Source organism: Streptopelia decaocto, assembly GCF_964273445.1.
Source record: "Streptopelia decaocto genome assembly, chromosome: 5".
Taxonomy (NCBI): Eukaryota; Metazoa; Chordata; class Aves; order Columbiformes; family Columbidae; genus Streptopelia; species Streptopelia decaocto.
In genome coordinates, this window is record NC_138659.1 from 68,193,019 (window position 1) to 68,209,860 (window position 16,842).

At 41.5% G+C, this 16,842-nt stretch overlaps 2 protein-coding genes across 3 annotated transcripts; both read left to right on the forward strand.

Annotated features, from left to right (window-relative positions):
• Positions 1-354: 354 nt before the first annotated feature.
• Positions 355-1,893, forward strand: HMX2 (H6 family homeobox 2; the record flags this gene model as incomplete). Its single annotated transcript, XM_082053106.1, has 2 exons — positions 355-635; positions 1,353-1,893. The coding sequence occupies 2 exons, from the start codon at positions 355-357 to the stop codon at positions 1,891-1,893; spliced, it is 822 nt and encodes a 273-aa protein (XP_081909232.1).
• Positions 1,894-3,293: 1,400 nt separating this feature from the next.
• On the forward strand, positions 3,294-16,543 carry BUB3 (BUB3 mitotic checkpoint protein; the record flags this gene model as incomplete). 2 transcript variants are annotated; one of them, XM_082054157.1, is made up of 9 exons in its annotated part: positions 3,294-3,395; positions 3,698-3,832; positions 6,004-6,198; positions 7,311-7,380; positions 8,671-8,822; positions 11,904-12,062; positions 13,462-13,639; positions 13,988-14,204; positions 16,196-16,543. In XM_082054157.1, the coding sequence occupies exons 2-9, from the start codon at positions 3,824-3,826 to the stop codon at positions 16,203-16,205; spliced, it is 990 nt and encodes a 329-aa protein (XP_081910283.1). In that variant the 5' UTR covers positions 3,294-3,395; positions 3,698-3,823. The 2 variants fall into 2 exon arrangements, with proteins under 2 accessions (XP_081910283.1, XP_081910284.1); XM_082054158.1 differs by lacking the exon at positions 16,196-16,543 and having other exon boundaries at positions 13,988-14,208.
• Positions 16,544-16,842: the final 299 nt, after the last annotated feature.

The window sequence follows — 16,842 nt, forward strand, 5'->3', positions numbered from 1 at the left end:
GGTCCCGGTACCTGCCGTCCGCGGCGGCCCTGCCCCCCTCCCAACCCCGGACCCCGTGGGTTTCCAAACTTTCCGTGGCCGCCGCCGCCGTGATTGGCGCGGCGGAGGCCACCTCCATGCAAATGAAGCCCCGCCGCCCGCCGCCCGCAGATCAATAGGGACGCGGGGGAAGGAGCATGCAGTCCGCCTGGGCAGGCGCGGGGAGAGCCGGCAGCGACACGCCGAAAGCACCCCCCAAAACAAAACCCCCGCCGGCTCACCGCAGGCTGCCGGCCCCCCTCCTCCCGCACACCTCAGCCCCCCGAGCCCTTCTAAAGCGAGAGCTTCCCTCCTCTGCTTTCTTATGAACCCAGGATGAGCAGCAAAGAAGACCCGAGCAAGTGCTGTCCGGCGGCTGCTCCCATCTCCAGTTTCACCATCCAGTCCATACTGGGCAGCGGCAGCTCCGAGCACCCCCGGGAGGCCGGGGGCAGGGCGGCCGCCTGGCCCCCCCGCGGCCGGACCCTCTCCCTCTCCTCGGAGGACGAGGAGCCGGAGGAAAGCTGGAAGCACCGCGGCTGCTTCTGTACAGAAGCTCACGGCCCCACCGAGACGTGCCACAAACACCAGCCCCTCAGCTTCACCTGTCTCGGTGAGTACCGGGACGGGATGGGACGGGACGGACGGGGCCCGCCCGGGAAGGGCTGCGGAGGGCTCGGCCCCGGCCCGGCCCCCGCTTGGGGGGAGGGGTACACGTCCGCACCTTCCCTGCTTTCGGGGTAAAGCGATTTTGCGCCGTTCGTGGCTGAAGCGGAGAGAAAGGAACTCAGTAAAAAAATAGGGTGCCTTCCCCTCCTCCCCATCCCCCCCCCGCGGGGTTGATTTCCCCGAATTGGAGCGATGTGATGGATAACTTTCGTTTTCTTAGATTCTGTTTATTTACAGCGCTCGGGCAATGGGAAGATATATACATACATATATATATATTTATATTTATGTATACTTTTTTAGTATTAATCCCGACTAAACGGTCTGTGAAATGCAATGCTATAAAGTAAAATCTGCCGGCTCGTGTCGGGTAGGAAAGCATCCCTAGGCTGGTACTCAGCTGCCTTCACTGAGGCATGTACAGCCACCTGTCCGTCTGTCCGTCCATCCGTGTGGTGAAGGGACGGGGATAGCTGAGAAGGGAATGACTTCCCCGGGCGTCGGTGGTGTCTTCCACCTGGAGCGGAGGTGGTGGGTGTCTGCCCGGGGGTTCTCCTCGGTGTTGCCCCCAGTCGGGACAGGACGGGGCGAGGGGGAGCTCAGCCGTCGGGGGTGCCGGTACCGGCCGCCGTGCGACCCCCGCGCTGTCGCTCTGTTGCAGGCAGCGCTAAGGGGAGCGGAGCCGCGGCGGGCAGCGGGGAGAGGGGGCCCTTCCTCTCGCCCCCCCAGCAGGACTGTAAGGAGGAGAAGGAGAAGCCGCTGGGACCCTCTTCGCCCTCCTGCGGCGATCGACAACGCGACGGCGGGGACCGGCAGGCCGGTGCCGCCAAGAAGAAGACGCGCACGGTGTTCAGCCGCAGCCAGGTCTATCAGCTGGAATCCACCTTCGACATGAAGCGCTACCTGAGCAGCTCGGAGCGGGCCTGCCTGGCCTCCAGCCTGCAGCTCACCGAGACCCAGGTGAAAACCTGGTTCCAGAACCGGAGGAACAAGTGGAAACGGCAGCTCTCGGCCGAGCTGGAGGCGGCCAACATGGCCCACGCCTCGGCGCAGACTCTGGTGGGGATGCCGCTGGTGTTCAGAGACAATTCCCTCCTCCGGGTGCCGGTGCCCCGGTCCATCGCCTTCCCCGCCCCTCTCTACTACCCCGGCAGCAACCTCTCGGCCTTACCGCTCTACAACCTTTACAACAAGATCGACTACTGAGCCGCCGCACCCCCCTCCCCGCGGCCGCCCCGTCGGGACCGGGGCCGCCCCGGGGGCTCCGTGCGGGGTCTCGACCGCGGCGGGGACAGAGAAACGAAACTGATGGGAGGGACAGGCAAATGGAGAGAGACTGGGGCGCCGGGGGCACCCCCCGTTCCCCTCCGGCTATCCTGCCACTTGAAAAAAAAAAAAAAAAAAAAGCGTTATTTCAGATCTGTAAATATTTTTAAAGAAAGACAGAGAGAAAAAAATAAAACGTTTTAAGCCTCGTTTGTAAATTTGCCAGCTCGGTCGCGTGTTCCCTACCCGAAGGGGTACCCCGGGGATCGGGGGCTGCCCCGGGGACCGGGCCGGGCACGGCGCTGCGGGAAGGACCCGCGGAGCCGGGGACCGATGCACGGGAGAGCGAAAACGACATATAACGCCGAGGGTTTATTTTTTTCCTGTCTCCTACTCGTTATCTCGTTTCCTGCAGGAATCCCAGGCGGCTTTACCCGTACCCCTGCCCGTGGGACCGGCGGGGGCTCGATTCCCTGCGCTTGGCTGGAAGATGAAGGGCCTTTCTCAAACGCTCAGAAGCGGTTTTGGAAACGGGGACCGTTTTTTTTTTTTTTTTTCTGGTTTGTGGAGTATTTTGCTAAGAGCCGAGGTGAGAGGCAGCGGGCTCGCAGCTCCCGCTGACCGACCCCGGATCGGCGTTCCCTCCCGGGGCACCGGCGGCTGCCCGCCCACGAGGGACAGAGTAAATCGTTCGCACTCAAAAATAAGTAAATACTGCAGCATTTAAACCGCGTCCACCGGCTCCGCGGGTGCCGCCGGTACCGGGTGCGAGGGATATTCACGGCAGCAATAACGAGGCTGCCTTCACGGGGTAAGGAAGCAAAAAAAAAGGAGTGAAATAAAAGATCCGAAGGGATAAATAAGGTGATTTTCAATGGGAAAGGGAGGGCTCTCCCGGTGCTTCACAACCGGGATTTTAAGCCGCAGAGCCTGGTTTGCCGCCCGGTGCCGGCGGTAGGGAAGGGCCGGGGTGAGCTCAGCCCCGCTGCCGGGGCCACCATCGGCAGCCGGGTGCCCGTGTCGTCCCTCCGCTTTTCGGTTTCTTTTTTTTTAGGGGGAATAATCCGTGTTTCGGGTTTCCGCGTTAACGTTATTACAGCCCAGGAGTGCCTGTTCCTTCCCCCACAGCTGGGCTGTGACGATGCTAACGGGAAAACCCGCCCTGGAGCTCCGGTTGGCAGCCGGTGATGGCACCGGGACACACGTGGAGCGGCGGGTCCCGGCTCCCGCGCCTCGCCGGGCCCGGCGGACTGCAAATCCCAGCATTCCCCGCGGCGGGCACGGCGAGGAGCGGCGTGCGCGCGGGGCACGCCGGGACGCACCATTCCGCCCTTTCGAACCGGCCAATCGCGGGGCGGCGTGGCTGGGTGGGGCGAGCGGGACTGTACGTACGTGCGTGTGACGGTTACTGGAAGGTCCGAGGCCGCGGTGGGAGCGCTGAGGTGAGGCCGGGACCGGACCCGCGAGCCCGGGCTTGGAGTCGGGACCGCGGAGTCACACTTTGGGCTGGGGGGGTGCGGAGATCTCCGGGGTACGGTCGGGGGGTAGCTGTGTGGCGGAGCGGGCGGCTCGGCCTGGGAACGGCCTCCCCGCCTCCTGACTGGCGGCCGCTTCTCCTCAGCGGCCTCTCCCGCCGCCCCTCGCTTTGCGCGTCCGTTCCCTGGTGGGGCCGCGGGTGTCGCAGATTCTCGGCCTCTTCTCGGTTCTCGGGCGTTTCTCTCACTGTGTTCCATTCCCGCCGCAGCATCTACCGCATCTCGACGTGCATCTCCGGTGCCTCAGCCGCCTCAGCGCTTCCTGACCCGCTGCTGCTGCACCGAGAAGGGTTTTCCTTGGCGCTGCGTGAAGCAGGGAGTGGAACTCGTGTAATATGAAAACGGTACTTTTAACACTTTCTTAATAAAAGTACAGAGTGGTTGATCTGAACGGTTTCGTCCTGGGAAACGCTTATGGTCTAGCAAAATGATAGTGTGTTAAAAGGAGCTATAAAAGCACTGATTTCTTACCTGTTCCGTGAAAATGAGCTTTTGGGAATTATGGAGGTGCAAAGGTACACCTCTTAGTTAAGTCAATATTGCATTTTCAGCAGCATGCAGCTTCACTATAACGTCTTTTTATGAATTATCTCTGATCATTTTTACCAGGACTTTATTTGAGGTGGGTGTGACAATTACTGTTGTTTGGCAGTCACGGTTGTAGAATAGTTTATTTGTGAAAATGCGCAGAGCATTTTATGTGGGGTGGTTTTTTTTTTTTTTTTGGTAACATAGTAAAAGCCAGCATATAGTTAAATTATGACACTTTATGTTTTTCTCTGGATTAAAAATACCTTTAGGAGATCCTTTCTGGTTTCTGCTGTAAGTAACTCTGCTTCCTGGAGTGCTGCTTTTTGGTTGCTTTGGGTTTGTTTGTAATTGTTGTACCAGGTGCCTCAGATCCTCATGATGGAGCTTTCTGCCACGAGTAGGCAAGGAGATTAGCATGTCCAGTCTAATTCTTGTAGTCGTTCTGAATTCCTTTAGGTTTTGTGTCTTTGTACATCCATCTGAAGTTGTCACTGACGTACATTTCACTATTTTAAAGCGCAGTGAAGGTGCTGCTGCATTCTTTAGAGTAGTCATGTAGAAATATGTGTGGCAAGCATATCTGTCTCAAGTATTCCCAAAACAAAACTGAAAAAGGGGTTTAAGAAATAAGTTATTTCATTTTCTTAAAACTTTTTTTTCCTCACTTCACAAAGTGCTATTTCTGCTATATAAACATGTTTACGTCATGGTTGTGTGTATGTGGTGTGTTGTTTCTTTTTGTTTTGTTTTTTTTTTTTAAGGATGTCTTGCAGAACACCTACCAAAGCTCCCACTTGGGAAATCTTACCAGTGTAAGAATATGTAGTGCTCATGGCATTATACAACTTGGTGATTGTTCAGTTACTCATAAGTGCTGCACTAGAATAATTGTGCACTAGATTTGAACCTTGTTCTAGTTCATCTGCTCGTTCTCTCTTGATTTATTCTCAGAGATCTAATCTTAATCTCTGCAATTGTACATACAAATTCAGGAGTTATAGTGTTATATAAAATCTTAGCTAATTTACCTCTCTGTACTTTTAGCACAAGGGAGATGTGATATTAAGGCTCTCTGAAGCCTTAGAAGAAGTTTTGGGTGGTTTTCTTGGAATATATATAATTAAGAATTTCTTTTTTTCAGAGTGTAAGGTCTGTACTGTTTTCCCAGCTGAAATTTGCTGTTCATAACCTCTACTCTCCTTTGAATTTTTATATATACAACTAACTAATCCTATGGAGCAAGTGCTGCAGTTACCTTCAGTCTCGTTATTCTGTTGTTTAATTGTCTTTTTTTTTTCCCCGTTACATCACGTTTATATGTTTACTCTACATTTCAGTACTGCATAAAGTATAACTTCCCCTTCTTATCTGACCCTCTTTAGAGTCTTAAGAGGGGGGAATAAAAAATCTTAATATGTTTCATTTGAAACATTTTGTAACACTTATGGAATTGGAAAGTTGCAGAGAGTGCAAAACTATTTCAAAAATGATCCAGTTGCAGTACCAAGTCTGAAACAGTTTTTATTGGAGTTTTCAAATCAGATTCCATTCTGTCTGCTTGTGTTTTTATTTTTTTTCTTCTTTTAAAGTAACTTCTTGATGCTCACAGTAGTTTATAAATATTTACTTTTAAAAATACAGCTGCATACACAGTAGAGTGGGGGAAAATAAATTTTTAAAGTAACAATATCTAAGCTTATGCATGATAATAATAAACTTTTATACTGTTCATTCCATGCTATATTTGATATTTAGATTTAAAAGCTCTCTCTATGGGGGTAGGAATTTATTGAGGTCTTGGACAGTGATCAACATCTTGGATTTTAGAGAGTCTGTCAGAAATCTGGGTGTTCTGAACTTCCGTGTAAAAGCTGGTAAACTTTACAGGTCTACTTTAAGATGGATCAGTTGACTAATTAACTTGCTAGACTTAGGTTCTTGTTATTACTAAAATTGTATCTGTGTGTTATTGTCTCTTCTTCAGATGACGGGATCAAACGAATTCAAGCTAAATCAAACTCCAGATGATGGTATTTCATCAGTGAAGTTTAGTCCAAATACATCTCAGTTCCTGCTTGTTTCATCCTGGGACACAACTGTCCGACTCTATGATGTTCCTGCCAACACCATGAGACTCAAATATCAACATTCAGGAGCTGTCCTTGACTGTGCTTTTTATGTAAGTGTGTGAAATGCTTTTTTAAAAAAAGTGTTATTTTACATATAGTGCCCAAGACACATGAGAAATTGTCAGTCCTTGAAACTAAAGGGATAATGAAATCCTACATGAGTTCTAGGTTTTAAAAAATAGCTTACTTTTACTGATTATTCTTCTTCTAATTATTGTTGTTGTAGTCCTAAGTGTAGGTATTTCCTGTGACAGGTGCAGGCACACAAGTAATTAATTTCTGGTAGCAGTGGTAGGCAAAAGTAATTTGAGCTGGTTTGTGTTATTTGTGCAATGGTATGGTAAATCGTATGTGTATTTATTACAGAGAGTCATACAGGTAGTATCCAGCCAGAAATATTTATTCACAATAAATGTCCGTAGGCAATTCTTCTTTTTAACCTTGTCATCCTGGGCTGTTTTGGAAGCACAGCATTGTTCCAAGTGAGCAATTTACCAGATACTTAATTTCTGTTTTTTTGGTATACTGGATTTGAAATAGACGTGGTTTTAAGTTTATTTGTGCCACTTTTTTGTTTTGCCTATTTTTTAATAGTTTTCAATTAGTATCTTTGTTGCATTGTATGCTGCTATGTCCTCTAGTAACTTGATCTTGATGTATTACTGAATGTTTTAAGGATCAGTTTAGATTTTTAGTTTTACTTGTTCTTTTTTTCACAGAACACTTTGTCACATAGCTAATATTGTAGTGTAGATCAACACATAAGTTCTCAAATGGTTTCCAGTTTCTAAATTGGTTTTAGAAGAAATACACTTAATTTTAGTAGAACTACCTTAGGTGAGTGCGCATTTAAAAATAAACGTTATGTGTTTTGCCATTACAGAAGCAGAAATTATGTGACCTCTAAGTGTTTTTGTTTTTTTTAGTTTTACTTTTAAATTTAAAAAAATGATTGTATAGCTCGAAGTGCTTTTCTTAAACATTTTGCAAAGCTTCTGTCTCTGCCTGTTTAGATCTGGGCTGGATCTTCACCTTTGTGTCCTAATTCCCCTCTTCCCAAAACTTTTGAAAGCAAGTCCTGTGTTATGAGTCTAGGATATTAAATGTGCAGCAGCCAGGGTAACTTAAGGCATGTCATAAGGTGAAATATTTTGCTTTATAGGATCCTACCCATGCCTGGAGTGGAGGATTAGATCAGCAATTGAAAATGCATGATCTGAACACGGACCAAGGTAGGCAGACTGAATTCTCTAAGCTGTCTCTATTGATTTAAGTTGTCAGTGTCAGTGCTCAGTGCTCTCCTTTGCCCTGCAGCCTTTTGTGATCACCGAGGCTTTGGACAAGACACTGCTCCTTACTGGGTAACAGGGGATTGTGCTATAATGCCTTTAACAAAAGGGCCGAATCTGTTGCTGCCAAACTGAGAGTTTAAACTTCTCCTGTGATGAATATTCATTGCTGTATTTTACATGTGCATTTCTTTTACTTATTTTGAGGTTAAGATGGAAGGAAAGGAAATATCTATGTACTTGTCACACTGTTGGTTTGAGATTCAAATCTGGCAGAATAACAAGGGACGCTAATAAATTCCACCTAAAAGCATGGAAGTCTTTAGCAGTTTGCATGAAGTTTGGTAGAAGCTTCTTGTAGGATGCCTTGAATAGGATTTCTCATGATAATCCTGCTCTGCCGTAGGTTACTGTGGCTTTATTAGGGACAGTTAGACAAGCTGAACTAAAACTGAGCATGCGATTTTATTTTATCTTTTTTTTTCCCCAAAGATTTGTGGTTTAGACATATTTAGAATGGTCTTTCACATGCATGATGGAGTGTATATAAAACTTTTGCTTTGTCAACCATCATGGCCTTGTACTACATTTTTTCCTAGCAAAACACTTCTCCAAAGCAACACAGTTCCAGTGCCTCATTAGTGCAAAATATGGAACTAGTTTGACTGTTTTGTGTGTTTCTATGTGTGTTAAATTGAAAAGTGAATCTGAACCTGAGACAAATGTCACCAGAACCAGCCAAGAGCCAGGGCTCAACAAACTTGTGTGCGCAGTAATGTTATGAAAAAGGTCAAATAATTCTGTTATAGGTGACTTTATAGAAGCGTTTTTACTAATATTTATATTAGTATGTGATATTAATTATTTTTTGGTCATCATGTTAATATACACCAGTTTAAGTGACTTTCTGTATTAGTGTCTGCGTCACAGGTGCTGATACCTTTTGATGCTGAATGGTTCTTTATACGTTAGACCATGTCTCTATGGCTGCCTAGAATTAGTAATTCCTTTCATAATCTCAGAAGACTTTTAAGTTTAAATTTAACATTCCAGATCTTTGCAAAAGTTGTGCTTGCGAAGACCAGGCAAGTCTTAGCATATCAGTACACCTGTGGAAAGGTCAAAAGAGCGTTTGTACCTCAGTAGTGTGTCCTTTTTAAAAAATTCTTTATTCAACACATTCTGACTATTTGTAGAGCCAATAAAATTACAATAAATTGTGTTTTCTTACAGAAAGCCTTGTTGGTGCCCACGATGCTCCTATCAGGTGTGTTGAGTATTGCCCAGAAGTGAACGTCATGGTGACTGGAAGCTGGGATCAAACAGTCAAGCTGTGGGATCCCAGAACTCCTTGTAATGCAGGCACCTTCTCTCAACCTGAAAAGGTATGTCCTGGATGCTGTATTCCAGTTGATATGTTAAATAATAATCCAGTGATGGGTTAAACATCATACAAGACATTGTCTTAAACTGAATTGAATTTGAAAAGTTAGGTTTAGTGGTTTTTAAGCTGTGAAATGTTGCTTTTTAAAATAATTGATATTCAGAATCTATTGCGATTTTGGGTTGAGGCTTTGAGCTTTCATCAATAGGAGTGCATAACTTAATTCCCAGCTTTCCTGATGGACCGAATTCTTATAATTTAAAACAAACCTGAAGAAGGAAAAATGCTAACAAAACCAGCATGTGAAGTTGACTTAATGGTTAATAATCCTTGGCTTAATTGTAATATGCACTATTTATTTCTTTAAATGGTAAGACTTTTAGATATATCAGATCCTGGCAGTCATAAGGTCTGTTGTTTTGAAATGTGCATAGAGAAATAGGAGGCAAATAATGTTGCCTGAAATATTTTTGTTTTTCAACTTGTATTAAAAGATTGAACAGAATTGCTTCTATTTTAACTTACCTGTTGTTGTACTAATGTCTAGTAAATTCAGACATTCTCACACTAAAATCCTCTGTGCTAATGAGACACCAAGAGAAATAAGGTAAAATGTGATGTCTTGGGCTTTTTCTAATGGTTATACGGTGTGTTAATCTTTATACTGCTTACAGTGGTGTTACTGAAGGAATTATAACAAAAAATCATGTTTTTTCATAGAATACTAAACCCAGGCTGCGTTGCTGGATAATTTTACATATTTTTTTTGCCTATAGCTTTTTAAAATTTCATTTAGCTATTTTCAAGCCATAATTATGAGCCATCATTACATTCCCTATTGAATCTAAATAGCTATTACTATTGTTACAACATAGCTGAATCTACTTCTGGCAAGACCTTTGTTCGGAATAAAGTAATTGCATTATTTCTAGTTTTGATTTATAGTTGTATGTAGCATGTAAAGAACTGTGATAAATGGCTGACAGAATATCATATAATGGACAGCCACAGTGAATCAAGCTGCTTATTGGTTCAGCTAGGTTCATTATGTCATTTTTTTTAATACTGCCTCTGATAAATGTGTACACCTACTCAACTGCATGACAATGGTTTCAGTTGATTTATGATTGTGTGGTGTAGAAAGAATACTCACTATACAGGTATGACATCAGTTTGTAAAGAAGATTTAAGCTACTTAATATTTTTTGTGACTTTGTTTCCATACATGTATACAAACACATTTTATATAACGTTTATTAATATTTTTATATCAATTTTTACATCAATAATGAAGGGAGGTTTGAAAAGCTATCTTGTTGAAGTGTGTAACTACTGTTGGCTCAAAGTTTTCTTGCCTTTTTTATATATAAGTGGGATTTGGCGGTTGGGATAATTGGAAATTTTATGCAACTCCTATATGAACATTTAAGATGTTTCCCATCTGAAGACCTCAGTCTTAAGAGAAAAGATAAATAAACAGATTTTAGAGCAAGAATGCATGATGAATGAATGCAGATTGGTTAAAGGAAGTTTTATATACATACATGTTTGTGTGTGTGTATTTATATATGTACCCATATCTTCCCACGCACATATGCACCTGTCTGCTTATTTTTTTATTAGAAATTAACTTCTTGAAACCACAGTTTCGCCAGAAACGTTTTTAGCAGATTAAGAGAGAAGTTGTTCTGTCTGATATTTCAGTGCAGTTTTACTAGAACCAAATAGTTTTATTGGGCTTTATCAGAGAAGCAGAAAGTGAAACTCGGTGCTCGAGTGAAATCGTACAAGCACGTGCCAAAAGTAAATTGAATCCTTCTGGCAGGATCCCAGATCTTGTACACTTCTGATGCTTGATCAGAGGTTTATACAAATCTATTTCCTGTTTATTTAGCTGCTTTATGTCACTTTTTCAAAGGCTGCTCTTATAGTTCGCTCTTGGTAGCAGCTCAATGGCAGCACAGCTATGGGTAACTGGATTCCGCCTTGTTTGTGTATCAACAACTTGTAATTCTTTTGGTAGCAGAGAGTTTTAGACTGAACCTTTTTTTCCTTTTCCTTTTTTTTAACATATTTCTAGATTAACTGCATCCCAAGTAATAGTTGGAAACAGAACGATTTGTGTGCCGAATATTTTCATAAGGACTTTGATAAACAAAAGTTAGAACCTCTGAGCCAATTTTTGGAGTAGAGTTGAAATTCCAAGGCATAATCTATTTTAATGATGTCAAGCACATTGCTTCCCTCAATTTCACTTAGTTTCGTTTAAGTACACAAAGTACTGTGTTGTTTTTTTAATTTATTTATTGGCAATCTATTTTCCTTTATTAACATGAAGCTCAACTTGAAGTATTCTGTAAAACCACATGATTACAAGATGGAAAACGAGAAGAAAATGTGTGGTGTCATATTGTAGGACTGACCTGCAGGATCATGTATTGATATTGGGGAATGCAAGCTGTGCACACCAAGCAAAGATAAATTACAATATCCATGCCCTGTTACTTTTCCTCTTGACTCGAAATATCCAGTAATTTTAATGCTTGAAATAATTTTTGAGGAAAACTTGAATAGCACTGATTTCCATTAGAGTTATGCATAAATACTTCTGCACAAGGGGAAGCATTTAAAACATGGATAATACCAGCAAAAGAGAGAAAACTCATGTGTGGAAGATTATTTAGATATCACTGAGATCTGGAGACTGGTAACTGAATAAACATGCTCGAAACTTAGAATTGCACGAGTGCCTAAGTATATTCATTTTAAAAAGTCTTTTTCAGAATTTGTTACATATGTATTATGGTGCTGTGTTGGGCTCTTTTTATTTTTAGCTATGTGGTAGGGTACAGAATTAAGGGTGAGCTGTTAAATGCTACATCAGTCTCTTATCACTAACCTGCTGCACACTACTGCTGTTCATCCCAAATTTGAGTTATAAATTGAAGCAAATGAGAAATCTGTGGCTATAGACTGTATTGTAGATGTCACCTGATATTGCATATTGCTGACATTTTATTTTGTACAAAGAACAATGGATATTTGGGCTTATAAGTGTTAAATATTGTAAATTTTTTTCAAGGTCTACACGCTTTCTGTGTCTGGAGACAGACTAATTGTGGGGACGGCAGGTCGGAGAGTGCTGGTGTGGGATTTGCGGAACATGGGTTATGTTCAGCAGCGAAGAGAATCAAGTCTGAAATACCAGACCCGCTGTATCAGAGCGTTTCCAAATAAACAGGTACAACAACTATGTCAGTAATTGTATTTCTGTTGACTATTTTTTAGGAAAAATGGTGGTTTATTTTTCAAGTTTTCTTTATCATTTAAATATATTCTGGTCTCCAAAGTTTTGTAGTAAAATTTTAGGAGGGGGGAAAAATGATGTTTTTTTAACTCTTTTTAATAGCGTAGTTTAGGAATGTTTGCCACTAACTTAGCAGCATATTATGTTTTCATTTTTTTTCTCAGTTTTGTCTCTATTTGAAAAATAACCCATTTAATGTGTCACGGTGCTGAAATGTAATTAAAAAACAAACAAAAAAACCCCCACGAAGTTGCAATAGAAGAGAGGAAGACAGAATGGGCAGTTGCTCAGCAGACTTTATGCATTGTAGCCCTGTGTTCTTCAACAGGCTGTGAACGGGACAGGATTAAAACTATATGAATGTCATTTATATTTCATCTTTCTTTTTTTACTCTGAGTCTGTGTTATGCACTTGAGAACCCATGTTTCGTTATCTAGAGGAAACTGTACAATTTAGATGATCATACGGCTGTTCCATGTAGGTCAACATAGTGTGTCTGTGATATTTCTCTTTCTGAAGTAGAGCAAGAAGATTAGTTTTTTTCTGACAAACTAATTTGGAAGGGAATTTTCCTGTGTACATAGTGATAGCGCAGGAATTGGGAGACCTAGTTACTTGTTCTTGAACTGGCATGAACGCTTTGTCCATTTTCAGCTCTAGTTATAGTGAAACAAGCTGATCTTCCAGATTGTATTGTATTATGGACTTTAAAGAACCTCGTTATAGCTAGATGTCATTACAATCCTATTTCTGAAAAGATCTATTGTGGGCTTAACTCAGAAGTTATAATAAAAGCATCTCAGGTTGCTTTAAGTCAGGACTGTAATTAACTGAATAAGTGGAAACCACTTACAAGCAAGTTTCACTGAAAATACTATTTAAACTTGAGTGTTTAGTTGCCAGTATAAAGTTCTGAACCAGTTTTAACGTAATTCTGAAACTAAATAGTCCCATGAGTACCTCTAATACTTGAGATATTTAGGCCCTGGGGGATAGATGTGCGAATACAAGGTGTTCTTAACTACTAACATTTTTCTCCCCGAATCAACTTGTGTTTGGACTGGCAGGGGTAATTAAAAGTCTCACTGTCAGCTTCAAACTCTGGTGCAATGAGAATCTCTCAGAAAGCCTTTTTTCTGCATTATTTCTTAAAAGCAGATTTTATTGCTTATGCCATTGATCTATTGTAACAAACAATTTCTTGCTGTACGTGACTTAAGACTCTTCATTTCATTTAGTTGAATTTAGAGGGTTATAAGATAAATTGTGTTGCGGTCTCTTCTCCAGACGTAAACTTCTAAAATGTATATCTCCCAATTTCTTGTTTGGTAGGGTTATGTTTTAAGTTCCATTGAAGGTCGTGTTGCGGTGGAATATTTGGATCCAAGTCCAGAAATCCAGAAGAAGAAATATGCATTCAAATGTCACCGTTTGAAGGAAAATAACATCGAGCAGATTTATCCAGTTAATGCCATTTCTTTCCATAATGTCCACAACACATTTGCTACAGGTAGAGTAGATACTCAATTTTTTGTAACATTTGCATCAGTTCCTTTAATTTTGATTTAAACAGGTCAGCCTTTATTTCTTATGCCCTTTTTAAGCATTTAAATAATATTTGTTGCAATAAGCAGAGTCTTCAAATTATTTGATGCAGTGAGTTAATTGCTTGAACAGGGATTTTGGGAAATACTCGTTGTGCTCTTTACTGAATGATGCAAGTCTGTATAACCCTGTGGTTTTTACTGACAAAGTAACTCCAGATGGTTTTGTCTTTTCCTTTTTCCTATACTGTATCTTTTCACTCTTACCGTTCTCTCCATTATAATTTACAACATTTTTAAAAATTCACTTCCAGGAGGTTCCGATGGATTTGTAAATATTTGGGATCCGTTTAACAAAAAGCGGCTGTGCCAGTTCCATCGGTATCCCACCAGCATAGCGTCACTTGCCTTCAGCAACGATGGAACTACCCTCGCAATAGCTTCTTCATATATGTATGAAATGGATGACATTGAACATCCCGAAGATGGTATCTATATTCGCCAAGTGACAGATGCAGAAACAAAACCAAAGTGAGTATGCTTCACCTGTATTTGAGCCTTTCTGAGCATTCATCCCAAGATTTATTAATTTTCGTAAATTCATGAATAGCATTATTGATGCCAGTCGATAGCGCAGCTTGACAGTGGGGTTGGTTTTGATTTTATCTTGTTTGCCCAAGCTTTCAATATCCGTAGGTTGATAGACGTCTGATGGATAAAATTGTGCCTAGTTGTTTTGTAGGAGAAGAATGTCAAACTCTTATCCTTTTTGAATAGGTGCTATTATATGAAGCTGTGGAGTTATTGCTAGCTCATTGCTTCAAGAATTAAGTGAAGAATTCAAGCATAATTTATTTGAGTAAATGTTACTCTCTGTGGATATTTAAAACTTAGAATTAATGAAATCTTTACATGCCGAGTGCGCACCTGGCTGTCAGAGGCGAATCAGAAGGAAGGTTGTGTCAAATCAAGGAAAAGCTTTTTGGAGTTTGCTGCAACCCTCTGATAACGCTTTTCTATCATTGGTGCTGTCAAAATGGGGCAAGCTGATTGATGGAGGCAAAAGATTTCTGTTAAGCTCTCTTTGGCATGAATGTTACATCGAAAAATTGCCATCACAGCACAGAATTGCACTACTCTTCATTAGCCTAGCACAGGAGCTGGTTTTATTTTCAAATTCCTGCAGTTTGCCATCGCTATTTTTTTTTTTTTCTTCTAGTACTCAAACTGTCTTACACTTCATCTGTTTGTCTCCATTATTTAGTATCTAAGTGGCTGTGTAAATAGACACATGTAAATGATCAAAGGTCTTGAGTTTAAAATCTAAAGGCCTTCCCCCCTGCCTTAAGTGACTTGTATATTGGTTCAGAGCAGTCATTTTATCGCTGTGAAGATGTGAAGGGAAAGTTACAAAAGAATAAATACACCATCTCTCACTTGGAGGTATTTGGTTTAAAATAATTTTGATACTCACACAAAAATAAAACCTGAACTATTTCAGTGTTTTGTTCTGGTGCTTCCTCAAAAAAAGAAAAATCCAAAGATGAGAATTCAAATTTATTTTTAAAATCAGGTTGTAGTTGTTACATATATTTGGGAGGGCTTAAAAAAAAAAAAGGTGATAAAAGAATACTTGCTGCTGCTGGTCTTGTAATAGTAAGAGCTGCTTGCAGTTATATCTGTTCATTGCTAGTTATGGCTGCTAATTCTGTGGATGCTTCATTCTGCCGTATGAGGAGGTTAATCTACAATTAAACAATATTTCCTCTTGGCCCCTCATTATTTTCTGAAACAGATGGTTCATCATTTCCTGGGCTGTTAAACACAGCAAGGTTAAGGTTAGACTCTTGGGAATCAGCTAGTTTTGAATCTTATTAGGCTGTAGAAGGAAAACTAATAAGAATACTCCTTAATATCATTTTGTGACTGTAAACAATTATTTATTAGCAAACAATTGATCCCAGAAGGGCAAATTGTTTGAGTCAGTAATGAGCTGAGAAAAAACAGAGCATATCTGTGTATTTGGAAAATAATTGTAACGTAATTGCAATGCATTTAGACAGGCATCTTTTTGGACCTGTTTCTATCTTTAAATGAATTTCTGAGAACATTAACAAGGTTTATATGGTTTTCTGACATTTACAAGTTGCTTATGCCAACCTTAGGGCACTAAGAATGATGCGTATATTTAATGTTACAGTAGTGTGAGTCATCTCTGGTTTATTCTAAAAATAGGTTACTTAAGACAGAAGACTAATATTTCTTTCGTAGTGATCTTTTTACATATTAATTTGAATCACTTAGCATGTCTGCATGATGCGTTCTGAAATGCATCAAGATGGTGCCATATATAAAGAAAACTTGGCAAGGTCAGCTTTTCGATCACTAAATTTAGGTATTGTATCTTGATATAAATGAAAGCGGTCTTTCTACACATTTCTGCTTTTATAGAGTGTTATATATTTTATCTGTTTATGGTTACTCTAAATATTGCTTGCTGAAATACTGTTTATTTGTTTCAGGTCTACTTAGACTTCTGGTGATAGTTTTCTGCAAGAGTTGCTCACCTGCTCCTAGCAAGACTAAACTAAACCGTAGAAGTGAGAAGAACAGTCCTTGTCCTGATGTTGTCTTTGACTACGAAATATTTGTTTGTATATTGCAGTATGTCTTAATCTGTCATTACTTGCCTGCTTATAATCTTAATGAAACTGTTTTCTTTATCTGCTGTCTGTAGCTAAATTACTTCCATCCTGTAGGCAACTTTGCTTATACTTTTGTAAAAACTCACCACGTTTTGTAGTATCTAATTATGAAAACTTTCAGTGGTCTCATAATTGTTCAATAAATATCCATAGTTTTTTTTTAAAACAAATACTTTGTGTAACAACCTTTACTATATTTGAAACAAACATTAAGACCAAACCTTTAAGTTGCAAGAATTCTTGAGTTCTAGGTCTTCCTGATGGAAGGTTTCTGAGCCTTTTGTCTTTTTCCAATGAGATGAACTGAGAATTTCTTCATTACCTGATGATGTTTGCTCTCCAGGCAATGAACACACAAAGTTGTGTTACATTAGGTGGGCTTGTTAATTGCAATGACGTGATTGTTACTGGAGACGCATGAACTGTTTCTGGAGGGAAGAACCTCAACATGTGGTACTTTGGTG